The sequence below is a fragment of the Danio rerio genome, chromosome 18 (assembly GCF_052040795.2).
Source record: "Danio rerio strain M-AB ecotype USA chromosome 18, GRCz13ab, whole genome shotgun sequence".
Classification (NCBI taxonomy): Eukaryota; Metazoa; Chordata; class Actinopteri; order Cypriniformes; family Danionidae; genus Danio; species Danio rerio.
Window position 1 is genome coordinate 14,191,196 of NC_141038.1, and position 21,867 is coordinate 14,213,062.

Sequence of the window (21,867 nt, forward strand, 5' to 3'; positions counted from 1 at the left end):
TATAGGAACCATCTACCAGGCCAGTTCCAAATAAACTCATTTCACCTTGAACCTGGATGCATTCGCACTATCCACAGGAGTTTGTAAGTGACATAAATTGTCTGATAGCTACTATAACTCAAGCACAAACAACTGAAGGATTAAAAAGAGGACGCTGTGATTTTATTGTGTGTCTTGTATTTCTGTAGATGATGAAGAAATGCAACTGAAATAGCAAATCCCTAAGAAAGACAATAACCGTGTTGTAACAGTTTGAAATACTCGCCCAATCAGCACACATTTAAATCACTGTTGAACCTACTGTATATTCCTAGATTAGACTTTGCTCTAAAGTAGGAGCAAATTTCTGTAGTTCCCCCAAATGGCAATCTTAGAACTAAACTTGTAAGCAGTTCATGCAATGCAAACACACAGAAACTGTTCTGCCAATAATTTTTGGAACTCTGAAAAATGTCCTAATAGTGTACAGTGTGAAAGATGCTGTGTTAGTATGTTTAGGGCTTTTCACACTGCTTTTCACCATCCTGAGTTATTTTCGTTGTAAACATAACTTTTAACCCCCAGGTTTTGCACTTGTTATTTAAAAATAGAGATTAAACGCAGTGTTAACACTGATGTTCGATACCACAGATTTCCTTTCCGATGCCGAGTAATTCATGTCTTTATGCAAATACACATTATATGTCTAATAAATGTAAAAAAGTGTATTTCAAATCATAACCTCAAAACTGATTTACTTTTAAACTTGGAAGTATATTGAGGTAGCGGCCTCATTAACAATGTAGCTGAGCTAAGAAAACAACAGAAAAAAAGAAAATAGTTTAAAAAGAATAAACAAATCATTAAAGGGCAAAACATTTAAATTTGCATCTTGGCTATTCATGGAGTTGAAATAGCTTGAAACATGTGACTTCGTTTACACTCTCGCTCTGCTATTGTTAGGACTGCGTGTGTGTGTGTTTGACTGATGAGTTGCCACTGGCTGAAGAAAAAGAAGTTCCCACTAACCGCATATTGTTTAAACAAGATCTCAATAGTTTGGTTAACTTCCACTGTGTTACAGTTAATAATATTAATTTACACAAATTACTGATATATCAAAAGTCTTGATGTTTTTATTTGAAAACTGGTCTTAGAGCATATAAATCCAGTGTCGCAGGTATTGGGTATATGCACAGCTACTGTTTCTTCCCATACCAATAAACGTCCGGTGAACGGTTAATGTGACTTTTTAAAATTTTATACAGTTCCCTTTTACAGCATCGATGTTGTCATGTAACTAAAATACAAGCAGTTAAATAGACTTAAGCATTCAGTTAATTGTTCAAGTGTAAAACGAGATGAAAAGCTGTTTACAAGCACGCGCTGTCAGGATCAGCAGGTAACCGCAGAAACACCATTGAAAATACAGCAGTAAAAGAAATGTTCTTATTTTAAAGACATGATGTGGGAAAACAGAATTTAATTCAGTGTTCCTTTTACAATCTGAGACCCACTTTATATCGTATATCAATCAGGCAGTGGAGATCATTGATTTTTAAAGAAAACAGACCTTAAACGCGCCAATTTTGTAACTGCATACAGTTCACCTTAATCGCTTGACCCAAGTTACGGCACAATAAAAAAACCCTTCTGCATTTTCCTGCACATACCTTATGACAGTGTCAATACATCTATGCCAGACATGCAGTGGGAAATGCAATAGTATGTTTTACACTTGTTTTAGCATCTAGAGTAAATTGTGTACCTTAAAATTGTACAGTCATATTATTTGGACAGGTTAATTTGAGATGTACAGCTGTTTCAATTCATTTTGGAGTTGAAGAAAAACAGGAGCACTTTATTCTTACATTTATTATCCATCAGGAACATTCAGGAAACCAATATAATAGATGTAGGCAATATATAATATACAGATATGCAACACTAAAGTCTGCATGGAAACGGGTCCCATTCTTTATTCATCCGATAAGTGATAGCAACATGTGCAAAAGGCTGTTAACCCAGGATTTACAGTTATGATTTACTAAATAACTCTACTTATAGTGGTTATAATAACAAGAAAAGTGCTGTCCAGAACAGAATCAGTACTTAAATTCTATCCCTATCATTAAACATGAAATACGTCATAAACTAAATAGAACGGTTTTGAGTTTTGCGGAGTGAATATTCAATTGACTAAATCAATGTTTCTAAATCACATTACTGGATGTTTTGGATGCCTCTTTTGTCTGTCAAACTCATTACACTTCTTTTAGTCTTTGCTAATGAGCTGAATCAGGTGTGTTTGAATCTGAATCAGGTGTGTTTGAATCTGAATCAGGTGTGTTTGGTTAAGAATACATGGAAAATGTGCAGAGCTGGTGGTCTTGCAGCAACATGGATGAGAAACAATGGACTAAACCATTTAGTTTTCACGTTTTTATAATCTTGAGCAATCAAAAACTGTTAGTTGAAAGCTACTGGTTAAACTCTTTTTTTTTTCTCTCAGCACAAAAGTCAATAAGGAAAATAACATAATAAATCACAATAAAATTCAGATATTTCGTTTTTTTACCAGTTTGCCATTTCCATCACACATAGATGATTGAATAGAGACTGAAACTAATTAAATTTACTCATCTAACTATCTACTATGTAACATCCCATTAGTATTCACTAAAGAAGAAGCTTAAATGCCCTAAAGTTGAAGATTTTGGTTGTTCAGCGATATTAACCGTTTCAGAAGGATTTCGAGAAACAAGTAGATCTGCTTAGAATGTTTGAGTGCGTCAAATATATCCAAACATAATTTGACACGGCACATATCAGGAGTATTCAATGATGTACTCCGGATAGATCTGAAATTTCTCAAACACGACAAAAATGGCCGGGTTTGCCTCGTTGTCGACACAGCTGTCGTAAAATCTTTGGCTGTGTGGTTTTTGTGGTGGACGAACTAAACTATTGTTACCCCTAATGAAGTCTCCAACCAGCACAAGCGCCATGAACATCTTCTTGGTCTTTCCGTTCCTAGATCTGGCGTATCTGTCCGAGTATGAAGCATCTCTGGCAAAATAGCTTCCTGTTGAACGTGATGATTTGAATATTTGGTTAAACGTTCAGTAATGTCTCGTTATTGTAATTGTCATGGTAAAAAGCTGCTGTAGTAGAAGCAAATGTGTAAATACCTTTCCCATAAAGTGTCCCGTTACTTCCGCAAATCCTCCAGTCAAAGTTTTGATCACAAATGGCATCCATGTGAGATTCATCTGTACCATGAAACAGGTAGCGCTGGTCCACTACCTTTCCTCCACTCTTTAAGTTCATTTGCTCTTTTTGCCTAGGACAACAAACATGGTATATGATAAGTACAGAGTTTGTGCAGGTTTCACCAAGTTAAATTTAAGACTTTTTAAGACATTTTAAGACAATTATGAATGAAATTAGACCTATACAGGGCTAAATGCTAAGGATTTTTTCGCATATCCCACTAAGAAAAGATTTTCACTTGCCCCATAAAAAAATGATTAACATTTAATTAATTTTATAATACAATAATATTAATTTAGTTTGAGTATTTTTATATAAATTTTCAAATATATCCATTTAACCCAAAAAAATGGATCCAAAAATCCAAACCATATAACCCTTACCAAGAATAGAACAAAACATAGCTGTCAAACACTTCAGTCTACAATAACAATTCAATAATAAAAAATAAAGGTCAGGTCATCGTCCTCAGCAGTGAATAAATAGAGAACTTTTAAGCAAATGTTGCTGTAAGGACAGTAAATAAATGCTATTTTTAAATAAAAAGTTAAACATTTTATTGGGATGGATTGTTGGCGATTGTGTGGGTGTTAATGTCCAGACTGGGTAGCTATACTGTACATGAACAAAGGAAAATTAAGACCTGTTTAAGAACGATTTAAGACCTATAAAACACATTTCAGTAGATTTAAGACTTTTTAAGGCCTAAAATGTAGCTTTTGAGATTAAAGATATTTTAAGACTTTATTTATAATTATTTCTTTAGGGTTTTTTTTTTTTAATCGAGATAGGACAGTTGAGGTAGGGTAAGCAAAGGAACTCGGGTCGCCGTGAGCACCATGGTGCTATATGTCGGCGCACTTAACCACTAGGCTATTGTCACCGACATTTTAAGACTTTTTAAGACCCAGCGAATACCCTGAAGAATAATAAACTGTGTATCATATGAAAAGGATTATTTGTATTTGCTTGATTTAAATTAGGGCTGTCGATTTAACGTGATAATGGAACTAATTAGTTATGGTAGTTTAAATGTAATTAACACACACCACATGTGACAAATGCAGATAAATTATTTAACAATCACAGGGTAATGACAGGTAAACAGCCCTAAAACTTAAGATACTGACGTAAAAATATCCGATTATGAGGTTTGGGCTCATTTGTTTACAGTAAGATACAGTTATTTCATATGAGCAATGAGTTTAGTCTCACACCAGGGCTATTTTTGTCCTGAACATCACAAGTGCAAATATGATAATGATTTTTACCATTCAAGTAAACAATATGATTGTATTCTGTTCTATTTTAGACACAATATTGGCTGGTTTAGCACAGATCTGCCATGGGAAACATTATAAAAGTAGAGCAAAACTGACTCTGATCAGAATACAGATATTCTTTCAGTATTAATCAGTGTTTTGAACAAATTAGCATAATGAACTGTTTACTTAATTGCGGAGTTGTTTGAAAGAATCAAATGAATAGGGATTCAATGACTCATTTATTAAACATTGACAAATATCTACTGGCAGTTTTAGTTTCTTATTTACCCCTTTTCCAAAGTCAAATCTAAGCACTTCTCAAGCCCTTTCAAGGTGCACTTTCAGACTTTACTAGCACTTTATAAGTGTGGCAAACAACATTTTTACATACATATTTACATCCATATACAGTACATTTTTTCATCACATTATATCAGATGCTATCTGTTATAGTAGTATTAGGAACAATTTTGATGGCATGTTTGCCTCAAACCCAACACTGAATTACTTTAGTTTGCTCTCTTAAATGTCATCTTAAATTTATCTTTAATTTAATTTCTAAGGGCACAGATAAAATAAAAATAAAAACTACAGGCAGATTATGCAACATGCACATGCACAGACTCCAGAGTTATGCAAAAGTAAAGAGTTATGTTATTTTATTAAAATAGTTAATCATTATTAGCATTTAGTAAGCTAAATTATTTAAAAAGCATAACAATTATATTTTTCAAGCAGTTTCAAACAATCATTCAAAAATGTAGGCAACTAACCTTGAAACTGTGGATTTAAACTCAACCTTTTTCACGGATTTCCAGCACTTGTATAAACCCTGCATTTAGGTTATTATTTCATTAAACAAAACAATTGAAATGTTTTATATAAATAAAACAATGATAATAATAGTTGACTCAAAAATGATTTGTGTTGTTTTAACACAAAAATATTTCTAATATGTTTGATACATACAAGGTTACAGTTTTGTGCAGTAATAAATGGTCTGTAGGTATATTTAAATAGAAGTTAAGGTGCAAACAATTGGCCATTGTAATGTGTAACAAATTCTGGAATTGAAATACTACACACACACACACACACACACACACACACACACACACACACACACACACACACACACACACACACACACACACACACACACACACACACACACACACACACACACACACACACACACACACACACACACACATATATATATATATTCATTTATTCATTTTCTTTTCGGCTTAGTCTCTTTATTAATCCGGGGTCACCACAGCGAAATGAACCGCCAACTTTTCCAGCATATGTTTTACGCAGCGGATGCCCTTCCAGCTGCAGCCCATCTCTGGGAAACATCCATACACACTTATACACTATGGACAATTTAGCCTACCCAATTCACCTATACCGCATGTCTTTGGACTGTGGGGGAAACCGGAGCACCCGGAGGAAACCCACACGAACGCAGGGAGAACATAAAATCTCCACACAGAAACGCCAACTGACCCAGCCGAGGCTCGAACCAGTGACCTTCTTGCTGTAAGTCGACAGCACTACCTACTGTATATATATATATATATATATATATATATATATATATATATATATATATATATATATATATATATATATATAAATAAATAATACTACACACACATAGACACTATTGTTGTTGTTTTTCTAGTGAAATATAGAAAGAAACGTACCACTCAAAGACTTTCCAGAGTGAAGGATTCTGCACTCTGTCAATGCGGTGAATGATGCTTCCAGGCAGAGTTCTATTAAACATTGAGCTCACTCTCTCATACTCCTTGCAAGTTTTTTGCAGTGAAACAATCTGAGGAGATATTAAATTTGATTAGTGAAATGTCATCAGTATTTTAAAGAATAAAAGGTAGTTGTAATTTACTCAAACAGATAACTTTCAATAATAATAAATATAGAAAAACTGGTGCTTTTCAGCAATTGTAAAACACAGCAGTTCGTAAGCTGGGTTAGATAAAATAATATACAAGTAGTAGCATTAGATGTAGGGCTGCAGAGTATATCAAAAATTATTGTTATCGCAATAATAGTATATTCAATATCTATAAATTCAGTGCACTAAATTAAGCTAATCTTATGTGCCAAGCAGTTGTGTGCTGCATGCATAGGTTGTTTATCAACATCTGACCAATCAGATGGGGCCTTTACTATCTTCATCCCCATATCTTCAGTAGGTTCTGTTAGGTGGACCTAGAGCTAAAAAAAAATAAGCACTGATGCAAGGAGACAAAGTCATTTCAATCATTTGTGCTGTTTCAAAGTCTTTTTTTTTATTTAGCTCAGAAAAATATCTATTACCGTTTATTTTAGTATGATAATTACATTAAAAAATTGACAGTATCTTATTCCTCAATGCAGAAGTGGACTCATTTTTGTGATTGTTTTAGAACTTCTGATTTAGTTGCCTATGGGAGAAATGACCAATAATAACCCCAGAAAACGGTCAAACTACTTGCTATAGAAACAAGTGTTTGCATGATTATACAGACAAAGCAGAATAATATAAAAAAGAAAATATAAGTTTGCAACATCAAGCAGCAGAATGAGCTGTATTTTACATGTAAAATTGAATGAAAGTAAATTAGAGCGCAAGTCTCGAGCCAAAAAGATTCAAACGGCTATGCCTGCTCGTACGCGAAAAAGAAGGTGAATTTAGCTGCTTTAATTAGAAGTACTAATCTATAACCCAAAGTACAATGATTCCACAGCTACTTGACCAGCCCGCATGACTATGTACCTTGTAGGTGCCGGTATCAGGAGCTCCTTTGTCCCAGTAAGAAGGAACATCTGCAGAAGAAGATGCTGAGCTTTCTGTAGAATCACCTCTAATTAAAACACCACACATTAAAGTGAACAGCAGGTCAAATGTGTGTGCATGTAATGGACAAATGGCACAGGATATCTTACCCCTTGATTTTACTCTTGACGTCTTGAGCAGATACAAAACGAGGTCTCCTTCGAACATCTCTCTCAGTTTTGTACTTCAGATTTTGTTGGCACATCTCTGAAAATGAATGTCAAACTTTACTCTCTATAAAAAGATCATTTCACTGTTGGATCATTTCGCTTGCATGATTAGTTTAGTCTTATTTATATTGTATACTAACCCAATCTTATAGGAAATCACAATTTTTTTTTTTTTTTTACATTGACAATTTTATGGCTAATTTAATTTTTCACTCTAAAATGCTAGATAAATAAATAAATAAATAAATAAATAGTCCCACCCCTTAACATAATATATGACAATTAATTTAATTACTGGGAATCATTCATTCATTCATTTTCTTTTTCGGCTTAGTCCATTTATTAAACCGGGGTCGCCACAGCGGAAAGAACCGCTGACTTATCCAGTATACAGTATGTTTTACGCAGTAGATGCCCTTCAACTGTGAGGAAAACTGGAGCACCTGGAGGAAACCCATGTGAACACATGCTCATGTGAGAACATGCAAACTCCACACAGAAACAGCATCTGACCCAGCCGAGGCTCGAACCAGCGACCTTCTAGTTGTGAGGCGAACGTGCTACCTACTGTGCCACCGTGCAGCCTTTTTAATTAATAGATCTATAACAGTGTTCATTAATATATTTAATAAGCTTTTAATTGAGTAAATATTTTTATCTAAACAACATTTTGAACATTTAGTAAAAATTTTTAGCAAATATCTACGTTTCATTTTAGCTTAATGCTACTAACGTTTTCAAATACCTTTAAATTTGAGCACATACTGATGGTTCTGGGATGTGAATGAGATTTCCTTTTCACTGTCCGCCAGGTAGAGTTTCTCTAGGTCTTCTGAAGTGACCGACGCCACGAGTTTTGCATCCTCCTAGAAGATTCAAACTACTGTTGTGAAATGAACTGATTATTTGTATGGCATACTGACACACATCTGCTGACACACACATCATTTAAAGGTTCAGGACACCCAGGAGAACTTTTTTTGAAATTTTAGATTTTCAGATTTGTGTGTGTTGAGCATCAGTTAAAACAACGTTAGCACTTTTCAGCCTTACTTGTGGGGAAAACTGGATAATTTGAGCTTTTGTCAGAGAATTTCATCTTCCGGGTTTAAAATAATTTTTGGGGCGAGATTAAAATTGGTGACGTAGCGCAAACCTTCTAGTGGAGTGATGACGTGTGGGTTTCTCATTATAATTCATAGCGGAGTTTGCTTATCCTATGAGAAGACCCTGCTTCTTAATTATTCATGAGAGCTCATGCTTTCCGAAGGCAAAGCAGACCAGCCAAGCTCTGAGACCCAGTGACTGGGTGGACCGCGTCCGCACGGCACGGGTTGTTTGTGTTTGTTTCCTTGATTCACGGGGTTTGTTGCATGTTTTTAACCCGAGATGCTGTCCGTGCCGATACAGCAAAGCTGTTGGTTTGCAGCAAGCATTTTTGTCGGGAGAGCTATACGAGAATTGGAGAATGGCGGACTTTGTGTTTTATCAGTGGAGTTCGTTATTAAGACACATCGCCTAAATCCGTGCTGCTGTGTTTGCCATATGTTTAAAATCCTCAGAGTTACTAGTAGGGTTAATGGTTGAAAAAGACAGGTCAAGAGACTTGCTGCACTGCTATCCACTGTGTCTGCATTCAGACCCGTGGATTGAGGAGGAGAGAAATCCTCTTAATTTATAGTCTTTATATAAACACAATTATCTTTATAATGATAGAATCAATTGTGGTTATGTGTTTATGAAATGAAGACTAACATATGTAGCAGGACATTAAATTACTTACTGTTTCAAGAGTTCACACTTGGCTGATGATTGATTTTAAAGCTTGTTTAGCATGCTGTCCCAGAAGAGAGCCCTGAGCTCATAAGATCCTCGAGCCCGGGGCTCCCTCCTATTTGCAAGGCAAGAGGGGAGTTTGAGCTCAGGTAGATCTCGAGAACTCCCCTGCTGTAGTAGCTAATGAACAGATAGTGATTGCTCTTAAGAGATAACTACTTACTAGGAGCATGTATATGGGGCTGATTTAGATTAGTCAATTAACTTAAGTTGCATGTTTTTGGAAAGTGGGAGAGAACCAGGGAACCCGGGGGAAACCCACATGAGCACAGAGAGAAAGTGTAAACTTCGCACAGAAGCGTCGGCTGGCTTGGTGAGGACTAGAACCAGTGACGTTCTAGCTGTGAGGCAACAGTGCTAACAACTGGGCTACCATGCCACCCATAAAGGAAAGAAGGAAGAGTAGTGGTGAAAGGGGGAACTCTTCAAAACGAAGATGGCTGTTCTATGGAACTATTTATAGTGGCTTAGGAATCGTCTGATTGGTGAATCATAAATTGAATAATGCGGGACCGGCTGCAAGCAATCATAAGCATGTGATGCTCTCGAAATTAGTTTATAAATATTTATTACTTATTTTTCTGCATTTTAACTATGTGAACTATAAAATCATGGGTCTCATCATGGTTTGTGTCTCATTTTTTGTGTCAACTGACAGTTGTTCGCTTCCCTCTTTTTCCCCTGGTCTGCTGGCCATGCCCACTCCTCCCTTTGCTCGCAGTGCTCCAAGCCTATTACAAAGCATCTTTTAAAAAAATTCTAAGGTAGACTTGAACCGAAATAGGGGGGTTTCATGGCCCTTTAAATAAACATTGCAGATGATTCTTTAAGTTTTGACAGAAACGTGACAGAAATATTCTCCTATTTAAAACCTGATTATTCTGTAGTTACATTGTGTGCAACAAAAATGAATATAGCCTTTTTGTAAGCCGATATGTCTAGGAAATATACTCTCATTCCGGCATAATAATCAAGGAGTTTTGCTTTCATACCACAATGATTTTACGCAGCACTGCTACTTAGTTACTTACAGTAGCTAAGGGCTATATTCAGGCACTGTGTAATACTATAGCGCCTGCTGCGGCTACATTATGGCTGCAAAGTTCCTTGATTATGAAATGAGAGTATGGTTCCTACCCTTACTGACCTAGAAAATACAACTTTTTATTTTTCGTCCGTCTTAGAATTTGATGCAACAGCAAATGAGTCAAGCTTTAAATATGAAAATGATCAAACGTTGAAATGTTTGAGCAAAATGCGGTCTAATATGACTCAACTATCTATGCTAAGCTAAGCTAAAAGTTCTCCTGCCAGACCTGGAGATTGAATGAATAGATTCAGAAATGGTAAAAACAATTAATTAACTCTAGGTGATTTGTAAAATGAGCCTATTTTTATTTAAAAAAAGGGAGAGTGTTCCTTTAAAATGCATCACTGACCCCTTTGCCGTACTCCGTCCAGCCACCCTTGTCGTTCCTCCAGAACCAGATCCATTCAGTGGTGAGAATGAAGTGTGGTGGTTTAGTAACAGAAGATGCTGTGGACAGACGACGGACATCTGATACTCCACATGTCATTGACATGAAGTCCACTACCATGTGCCCTGTGCTGCTATCAGTAATACTGCATTATGAGGAAAGCAAAAGATGGGAAAATAGTGCAAACAATTTACTTCACATACAGACACTGTGCTTGCTTGGTAATGCAAGTGCATACTAAGCTTGCTTGACAATTTATGCATACTGTAAATCTGACAACCATTGTAAAACAATGTATACTCACAGGTTCTATCAATAACCATATTGTTTATATGTGACCCTGGACCACAAAACCAGTCATCAACATTTTTGGAAATGAAAAATTATTTAATAAACTGGATAAATAAGTTTTCGATTGATGTATGGTATGTTAGAATAGGGCAATATAGGTACAACTATTTGACAATCTGAAATCTGAGGGTACAAAAATTGCCTTTAATGCTGTACAGATTAAGTTCTTAATTTCATATTAAGAAATGTATTGATTTGATGTATTATAAATTTCTGATGATCGCATTACTTTCAGTTGTATGCTTATTTGGATGACTTCATTATTATTCTTTTTTTTATGTTGTTTTATTTTATGTCATTACCTTATTATCATCCTATATGCAGTTGAACTCAGAATTATTAAACCCCCTGATTTCTGTTTAACGGACAGAAGATTTATTTTAACACATTTCTAAACATAATACCTTTACAAACTCATTTCTATTAACTATTTTATTTTATCTTTGCCATGATGACAGTAAATAATATTTGACTAGATGTTTTTAAGACACTTCTATACAGCTTAAAGTGACATTTAAAGGCTTAACTAGGTAATTAGGCAAGTTATTGTATAACAATAATTTGTTCTGTAGACTATCGAAAAAATATAGCTTAAAGAGGCTAATAATTTTAACCTTAAAAATGTTTTTTTTTATTAAAAACTGCTTTTATTCTAGCCAAAATAAAACAAATAAGACTTTCTCCAGAGGAAAAAATATTATCAGACATACTGTCAAAACTTCCTTGCTCTGCAATTACATCATTTGGGAAATACTTTAAAGGGGGCTAATAAGTCTGATTTCAACTTTATGTTGTATTATTTTTAGCATCCTTTGTATGTTTGACCTTTATACTTTTATGAAGAGGCCATGTTCAAGCAGACTGTAGTCTGATAAGAAATGCAGAGATACTATGCAAACACAGTCAAAATTTAAAGATTTTTTATTTCTGCTTAATTGCCACATGAAATTACTCAATTGGCCATGGGTATAGAGCCTCTGGAAGAACGAAGATCCTAGTAGTGAAGAAACTAATGGAGGTGTGCTAATGTTTAAATTTGGGTGGAGTGTTAAGAAAAATAAGTGTATTTAAACTGTGTACTGGCCTACACTCATCAGACCTTCGGCCGATGGGCTCTATGCACACAGCTAGAGCTTTAAAGCCAACACTAAACTTCCAGTGAAAGCGCAATGTGACTATTTTCAATTTCACAAGGTTGTTTAAACAGCATTGATGTTGTAACTTGATTACAATACATTCATTTAGTTGTTCAAGCGTAAAACGAGATGAAAGACCATTGTAACTGCTAGCGCCGTCAGTAGCAACAGGCTAGCATAGAAATTCCATTGGAAATACTGGAGTAAAATTAATTTCCATAATTCAAAGACATGGTGCGGAAAGGTTGAATTTTATGCAGTGCTTCTTGTTTGGTCTGAGACCCACTTCATATCGTATATTGTTGGAGGGAAGCTAAAAAAAACATATATTAATCATGGACAAATAGATTGGTTGTGTTCATTAGGAATAAGGTTTTGACTAACAACCAATTAACCAATCCTTTTCTTTTTGTGTGATACGTTATATTAACTGAAGTTCTTCTTATATTATGAGGTTATTTACTGGAACATTTTGTTCAAGTTCTGCTAACAGGGGAAGAACGGCTACAGGATATTGCAAGAAGGGGGCCTTGTTTCAGACTTCCTCTCTACCAAAAAAGATGTGTAGGGTCACAAGAAGAGGATGGTTGTCACGAGTTGTGAAATATGTTAAAGGTGCACTTAACTATTTAAGTTTTCTTTGCAGAAAGAGAATGGTGAATGAGGAAATACCAAATATGCAGAGAAGCAGACCGGAACTCATCCCCTTTTACTCCTTCTGTCTATAAAACTGGGTTTCTAGATACCGGGCGTTGCAGAAGCACCTGATATAAGTTCCGGTTAGCATTGTATAATGGCTAGACTATATCTGTGTATGCCCAGAGCTCTGGACATCGAATTATTCATTTGTATTCAATAAATTACTAATTTTTAACGATTACTTCTGAATTTGAATTGAACACGCATGAAATAGAGGAAAAAGATTCCAACAATATCTAACAGGCAGTGAAGATTGCTTACTTTTAAAAAAAATCTGATCTTAAACATGCCAATTTTGTAATGGAAAGAACGTTTATCGGAAGCCCTTGGGCTATATATACTGTAGCCTATTGTCTCTATTGTTATTGTTTGCTGTGACAATAAATGCTTTTGGCTAGCAACTTTGAAGACTTCAGTTCGTTATTTTTTGAAGACTTAGAAAAGATTTTTTGCATTTTAGAACAATTTTCCACAACAATCACTAATCAAACATGAATTTGTTATATATTTAAGAAAAAGTATAAATGTCTTCACAGAACATGAGCTTTACCTAACATTTGAGTGATTTTGGGCATAAAAGTAAAATAAAAACATTTGACAGATTTAAAGTTTTTTTTCCTATTGCCAAAAACATATGTGTGCAACATAAGACTGCTTTTGTGGACCAGGGTCATATACTGTATATCATAATCACTGAGAATGCATCTTTATACCACAAAACATTAGCAGGACTGCAATACGCCTTCTCAATCTCCTCTTCATTTGGCAAGTCACTCCATGTCGTTCCATCTTTCTGTAAGATCTGCCATTTGTAAGGTAGATTGTGGTGAATACGGGCACACTTGTCTAAAGGAACACAAATGATGGGATGTCAAACAATCAAATGTTTCTTGCCTAAAGTGGGGCATAATAATGACATATTTAAATACACATCAATAATGTGCCTCTCTTCTGTTTTGTGTGGTTAAAAAAGTAGATATGGCAACAGCTGAAGATGAACAAACAAAAAACATCGACTGACAGTGATTTGATTGCACTGGGATGAAACACTGCAGTTTTAATAGGTTTCAGCCGGAAATGTTTGTATTGTGTGTTAAATAGATTTTGGAAAGTGAGGGAGAAATAATATTATGATTTTAATAAAAATTCATTATTTCGCAAAAAAACTGATACCGTTTAATTGACACAGCTAAAACGCTTACAAAAACTCAAATTAAATAAATCAAAACACACACATACATATATATATACTCACCGGCCACTTTATTACTCTATCACCGAGCTGGTCTGAGTATTTCAGAAACTGCTATTGGGGTTTTCATGCACAACCATCTTTAGGGTTTACAGAAAATGGTCCGAAAAAGAGAAAATATCAGTGAGTGGCAGTTCTGTTGGCGCAAATACCTTGTTGATGCCAGAAATCAGAGGAGAATGAACAGACTGGTTTGAGCTGATAGAAAGGAAAAAGTGACTTAAATAACCACTTGTTACAACCAAGGTATGGAGAAGAGCATCTCTGAATGCACAACATGTCCAACCTTGAGGCAGATAGGCTACAGCAGCAGAAGACCACACCGGGTGCCACTTTTGTCTGCTAAGAACAGGAAACTGAGGCTACGATTCGCACAGGCTCACCAAAATTGGACAATATTGGATTGAACAATCTTGATTTCTGCTGCGACATTCGATGGTAAGGTGAGAATTTGGCATCAACAACATGAAAGAATGGATCACCTGCCTAAAGCGTTGATACAAGGCAGGATGGGTGTTGGTGTAATGGTGTAGAAAATATTTTCTTGGCACACTTTGAGCCCATTAGTACCAATTGCGCATTGTGTCAACGCCACAGCCTATACCCAAGTACTGACCATGTTCATCCCTTTATGACCACAGTGTACCCATCTTCTGATGGCTACTTCCAGCAGGATAACGCACCATGTCATAAAGCACGAATCATCTCAGACTGGTTTCTTAAACATGACAATGAGTTCACTGTACTCAAATGGCCTCCACAGTCACCAGTTTTCAATCCAATAGAGCACATTAGAGATGTGGTGAAACGGAAGATTCACATCATGAATGTGCAGCCGACAAATCTGCAGCAACTGCACGATTCTATCATGTCAAAATGGAGCAAAATCTCTGAGGAATGTTTCCAGTACCTTGTTGAATCTATGCCACAAAGGATTAAGGGAGTTCTAAAGGCAAAAAGGGGTCCAACTTGGTACTAGTAAGGTGTACCTAATAAAGTGGCCGGTGAGTGTATATGGTTTACAAAACCACTAAGACTTTAGGTTAGGTAGATGTAAGTTGTAGTAATTTACAAATATAAACAAGATCAAAATGCTTAGAAAAAGTGGATATGGCAACAGCTGGGGTCCGTTCTTCGTTAGTGGATTACTCAGTTAGCTGGATTTAGATGTTGACGATTTGACACGATCCAGGATCGTTTCGTTCTTCAAAGCTGATCCGAGAGTTGTTGTCATGGCAACAGTTCTGCTAGGTCAAACCTGATCGGGAGCAGGTTCAATTCATATAAACAGGATTAGATCGGCTCAGTTCAAGCAAAGAGAATACAGAAAGTTTGTTCAGAATTCTGATATTTTCTTACAGTAGTAGTTATATACACTTGGTACATATTTTTTAACTATATATATAAAGTTATAGTCATTAATAAAATAAATAAAGTTATACATATTAATAAAACTTATGCAATCTGCACCCTCGAAATGAAAGTACAAAGACTGCCATCTGGTGCAAAGAGAAAACTTATTGATATGAACTTTTTAGATCGCTTTAGTACAAATTGTGTATAATAGAAATACACAATATGTGACTTTTTTTAAAGCAATAATACATTTATGCAGTCATAAACATATTTTGATAGTTAATATGCCAGTGATTTGATGCTTCACAAAAGTTGCAGACACCTTTACCAATATGAAAATGCTTTTGTAAACAACCAGTTATTCTTTACACCGATTAAAAAACGGCTACTATAATAAAGAAAATCTTTTCTAAATGTAGAACTAAATACATTGATTTGCATTGAAATACATGATGAATACTCTTGTCTTGACAAATGAAAGAGTAAAGCCTGCAGCTCACAACAAATGTGTAAAGTTCTTGCGTGTCATATTTAACAAACCGTTTACTGCTAATTTGATGTAATTTTGCTCACATGGATAATTGAATATTAATCAGATGATGTCATTACGCTGCTGTGCCGTCAGCCAATCGTTGCATTGCTGATCATGATTTCGAGGATCGATAGATCTGTCCTTCATAACACACGCAGCGATCTTAGATCAGTTCATCCAGACATTCTAATCTGATTTGCGAACTTGTTTGAAGAACCAAATTAGCGAGAGATCAGTTATCAAGATTAAAAGATCCAGGATCTGCCAAATAATCTTAGATCATTTCAGCGAGGTACGAAGAACGGACCCCTGAATAGCACAATGACCATAAACAAAACACAACAGCTTTACTGACAGTGATTTAGTTAAAAGTGCTAAACACAAGTTTTGACTGCGGTTCATTTTGTATGTTAGTAACAATGGACACCACACACAAAGCCAGAGTATTGCTATGGTGTCAATTCTCCAAATTTAAGGAAGAAACTCATTTAGAAGATTTACTTACATATTGAAATAGGATAATCACCCCTTTAATTTTACAATGTATATGTGGCATTTGGTTGCCTTTTTTGTTATGTTCAACCTTTCAAACCTATTAAAGATGCAGCAGTTCCTTCAAGAGTTCACACTTAGCTGATGCTTTATTATAAGCTTGTTTGGCATGCTGTCCCGGGAGAGAGCCCTGAGCTAAAAAGATACTCGAACCCTGGGCTCCCTCCCGTTTGCAGGGCGAGAGAAGAGATTGAGCTCAGGTAGATCTCGAGAACTCACACACTTATTTGTGGCTAATGACGAATTGCTTTACGAGGGAAAAATACTGTTGGCTAGGAACTTGAATATGGTGAAAATTTGGTTTAGTCTTTGGACTATAGTATTTATAATGACTTAGGAATCGTCTGATTGGAGAATCATGTATAAGCTTATGCGGGTCCACCCGTGGTCAATCATAAGCATGTGATCCTCTCGCAATTAGTTTATAAATAAACTTCACTTAATGCAGTGTTTAAAAACGAACAACTGTATATTTATTTGTGCATTAACTTAAAGCATCGAAGCGATAATGATAATGTTTTGTGTGGTTTACAGGCTGGCAAAACCATGCACAACATATGCTAATTTCATTGAATATAATGGTGTATTTTTTATGCTTTTAACTTTGATGCTGTGTGAATAATGTAGAATGTTATTTGCGACTGAAAATGTGCACATAGATGATTACTATTCATTTACATCACCTTTAAAACTGCATCCAGTGCGTATGAAAAAGAGGCAGATTTCATTGTGGTCCGCTTCACTGACAGAGTTACCGGACTTGTGTCTGGTGCGTCCTTTTGCTGCAGGTACAGACACTGTCCAGATAGAAAACACAATAGAATGATGAGACATAGAGGAAAATAATTAACAAATAGAGCTGTTATTTTGATCAGTGCATAATAATGTGTGCAATAAGCCAACCGAATAAGTGGCATTATTTCATTCACCTGTCTCTTTCTTCTTGAAAGCTGCAGAAGCAATCAATAACCTGTTCTTGTAAAGCTTGAGGAGTCTGCGCATGTTTTCCGCACTGAGCCCACGGGCACTAAGGATTTTCAGAGCACTCGCATCGAATTTGTGGGCTCTTTTGCAAGTCGCTCCGAACTTACAGTCTTCCTGCAGGAAGTGCTGGCAGAGGTGCAGGTTGGTACAGGACGTCTTGTATTTACAACTGCCAAAATCACCGTTCCCCTTGTTGTAGTGAAAGCACACCTATACACATAAACAGATTAGTCACATATTATTATGTAAACAATGTAGATGTTTTTTTTTTACTTCATGAATTTGCATAAATTGAAAGAGTATAATCAAACACACATAAAGATGTGTTCAGACCCCCCTAATTAACACTTGATCCTCCCCTGAAGGACATCAAAACAAGATGTATGGGGCGTCTGCCATTTAATAGTTAAGAAATAGCTTGCTCTGATCTGCATCTTAAATAATATAAAAAAAATAAAATAATAGATAACTTAAATATACATCTGAACACCCCTGTAATGGTCCGTACCATTGTAAATGCATGTTTTTTTTCAGCCTCGCCTTCTCTCTAAAGTCCACAACTCTCAAAAAAGCCATCCATGCTTTTGTTAGTTTACATTTGGACCAATGTAATGCACTTTATGTTGGAGTTAACCAGTCATGTCTTTATCGTTTGCAGCTTGTGCAAAATGCTGCTGCTCGCATGTTAACTAACAATTGGAAAAGTGAACACTTTACACCAATTCTCCGCTATCTCCACTGGCTCCCTGTTAAGTTTAGAATTGATTTTGATGTTTGTTTTTAATGCTGTCAATAGCCTTGCTCCTGCTTATTTGTGCCAAATTTTGCACAATCACAAATCCAGCAGAGCTTTACGATCTGTTGACCAACTTCTGCTTGAAGTCCCTCAGACAAGATACAAGCAGTAGGGTGATCACTCTTTTGCAGTGGCAGGACCTAAACTTTGGAACACCCTTCTTACTGAGCTTTGTACAATCACTCACCTGCCACTTTTTAACTAGAACTGCCGGAAGTCGCTGTATACCTAAAATCGCCAGTGCGGGTAAAATTTAGCCATCACAAATTTTGTTTAGAAAATGATTATTTCAGGATAACAAGATTATTTTAGGAGTAGGTTATGAGTAGGTTAAAATGTCTAAATATAAGCCATCATACTCTGATGCATAACTTATTTCTCCATATTCTCCATCATTCATTGCATTTGTGTTTTTAATAGCTCTACAAATAGTCTTCTTTTAGTCATTGTGACTTTTTTCATTTATTATAACCACTAATTCGGTGAATGAAATTGAAAGTAAAAGTCATTGGTGAGTAATTTCGAACATAAGCAGTGCATAAATACAAGCATTTTTTATCTAAAAAAATCTATTTTTATCTAAACTACTTTTAATATCTGGGAATTGTAAATAATGCAATTTTAGTAAACTTCAATGACTGGGAGGCTTGAATGTTTTATTGAAGGTCTGTTATGTACATCTGAATAACAGTGATGGGTAAAATTGACCCCATGGCAGGTCAAGTGTTAAAGCCAAGCTTAAGACCCACTTTTTAAAGTGCCTTTTAATGCATAGCACTGACACTTTGTTATGTTTTAATGTTTGTTGTATTTCATTACCATTTCTTATATTGTTTTGCATTGTCTGCTTTTTTGTTGTGTTGTATAACTTGCTTTTACTTGTGTAAAGCACTTTGGTCAACCTTGGTTGTAGTAAAGTGCTTTATAAATAAAAGTTAATTGATTGATGTGATTTATGTGGGTTTCCTCTGGGTGATTCGGTTTCCCCCACAAGTCCAAAGACATGTGGTATAGGTGAATTGGGTAAGCTAAATTGTGTAAGTAGTGTATGTGTTTCAATGAGTGTTTATGGATGTTTCCCAGTGATGGATTGCAGCTGGAAGGGCAGCCGCTGCTAAATCATATGCTGGATAAGTTGGCAGTTCATTCCGCTGTGGCAACCCCAGACTAAGCCGAAAAGAAAATTAATTAATTAAATCTATATATTTGGTTCACTTAGGCAGATTACAGAACATAAACAAAAAAAATTGACCCCCCCCCCAAACATCAATGTATAATCCGCAATCTGCGTTTAGGTGAAATATTAATGTTTATACATTAAAAGTAATTTTCAAAATGTTGTTCACAGTCTGCTGTGACTTTAGCAAACCTGTTTTATAGATATTGACCTCTGGAAGTAAAGAAGGGTCATTTTGAAGCAGAAGCTGAAACAGTTCTTCACTTGTAAGCTCAAGGAGATCGTTTTTCTTCAGCAGGTCAGAATTATGTGCGGATTTCAAGTCATGGGAATTCTTGCATTTTCCCCTAAAAAAATGACAAATATGGAGAATTACAATTAATTACTGTGTATGAGAGAATCTACCATAAACATCATATAAAAATGAATCTGTGCCAAAGATGACAAGCAAAAAGTAACACTATCATAATTCATTATATAGAAGACACCCACTAAAATGTAATTCTGGGTAATAATATTTTAGATACACAAATAATCTTGTCTGGCATTTTAAAAAGTGTTTTTAATGTATGTATAAATCATGTTAACTGCAAGATAAGTGTATATTTCAATGTTTAAACTTTGCATTTAAACTAAAGGTTAAAAGGAAACACTTTATTTTGATGGTCCATTTGAGTAACGTTATAAGTAGACTGTCTGCTTAATATGTTGATACTGCTCCTTCAACGGACATTTAACTGACTATAAGAAACTTTGCAAGTACATGTCAACTTACATTAACCCCAATTTAACAGTCTACTTATAATCTAATGAGAATTAGTTGGCATGTAGATGTAACTTAAATTCAGACCACCAAAATAAAGTGTGACCAGTTAAAACATATGAGGTAAATAATGTTAGATTGTCTTCCACTCTGTTCACTAAATAAATGTGCCATCAAATAATCTTTGCTCTAAATATTACTGGCGTTATGTTAGATAAAAATCTATTTTAAAACGAATCGTCCGAATCTTCATGTAAATCAGGTAAAACAAGGTTAAATGTAGGCTAGCCATAATTTTTGCAACTGTAACGGAAAAATGTAAAGCTGTTATTATTTTGGGTCTTAAAAATACCTCTTTTAACTCAATTAGTAGACTAGTTAACTGCTAACTTATACTAGTATCGGAAATCTACTAACAGTCGGTCCTGGATTGATTGCCACCAGATAAACAAGGCCTACCACAAACCTTACCACAAGCGACGAAAAGAACTTACAATATATCTACTTCAATTTTAATGACAATTTCCCAAATTACTTTGAATAACAAATTTTAAAACGTACTTACTCGAATCTGCAGCTCCCGCACACAAAGTACCTGCACAGGTGTAAATCTTCACACCCGGAGCATTTGTCGTGTTTACACACTCGCAGTGAGGTTTTGGCCAGGATGAGGCTGTCGGCAGCTGGTATGGAGCTTCTGGGATTCGGGTTTTCATCATTATGAACTATAACAAATTTCTGACTATCATCGAGCACCATAGACAAAACCTGATCCGCCACCGTGAAACTCTTCCGCAGATTAATCTCCACTTTACCATAGTCCGAACTGCCTTCTTGTTTGCAAACGAAGTTATATATGTGTCTAGAAACGATATTCATTTTCGTCGATGCCGTCAACGACAGTAAGTAGATTTCACTGTTTCTTGGGTTTGGTCGATGGTTTGAGTCATTTGAAAGGAAACGAAAGCGAAACCGATGCTAGTCTTTGGCGCCCTCTCCTGACAGACGGATAGTTTATTTATTTAGCCGACTCACTGTTAGAGAGCACTTGTTGACTCTTTTTAATTGCAACACCATACAATTGCAATGAAACTACTGAAGAATAAGTATAATACAACAATGCAAATATTAGGCTACTCTTTGCACAAAAAGAGAATGACAAATTTTAAGAAGTATTACAATGGTAAGACAAAGAGAAAGTGAGAAAGAAAAAATATAATAAAAAGGTAAAATAAAAATATATAAAAATAAAAAAGGAGATAGAGGGCAAATGAAAAATAGCACAAATTAATGCAGATTATTAAATAAAGCACATGTTTCAGAAGTTTTAATTTCTTTCTTGTTATGAGACTCTGAAATGGTATTCAAGTAGCCTACAGATTCAATTCTTGCTTTAAAATACAACATTTTGTTTATATTT

The 21,867-nt window shown here is 35.5% G+C and overlaps 1 protein-coding gene across 4 annotated transcripts; it reads right to left on the bottom strand.

Moving 5' to 3' along the window:
- Positions 1 to 1,445: 1,445 nt before the first annotated feature.
- Positions 1,446 to 21,429, bottom strand: parp12a (poly (ADP-ribose) polymerase family, member 12a). Of its 4 annotated transcripts, NM_001082852.2 has the most exon segments (13): positions 1,446 to 2,272; positions 2,315 to 3,064; positions 3,171 to 3,322; positions 6,230 to 6,360; positions 7,306 to 7,393; positions 7,476 to 7,572; positions 8,281 to 8,401; positions 10,811 to 10,994; positions 13,749 to 13,881; positions 17,411 to 17,524; positions 17,657 to 17,921; positions 19,896 to 20,031; positions 21,013 to 21,429. In NM_001082852.2, coding segments are annotated over 12 exon segments (1,992 nt in total). In that variant the 5' UTR covers positions 21,327 to 21,429; the 3' UTR covers positions 1,446 to 2,272; positions 2,315 to 2,807.
- Between the last annotated feature and the right edge of the window lie 438 nt (positions 21,430 to 21,867).

Coding starts and splice junctions, on each gene's coding strand:
- parp12a (XM_087292430.1), bottom strand. CDS start 21,326: ATGAATATCGTTTCTAGACACATATATAACTTCGTTTGCAAACAAGAA. Junction 20,032..21,012: donor TGCGGGAGCTGCAGATTCGA/GTAAGTACGTTT, acceptor TCATTTTTTTAG/GGGAAAATGCAAGAATTCCC. Junction 7,394..7,475: donor GTCAAGAGTAAAATCAAGGG/GTAAGATATCCT, acceptor TGTTTTAATTAG/AGGTGATTCTACAGAAAGCT.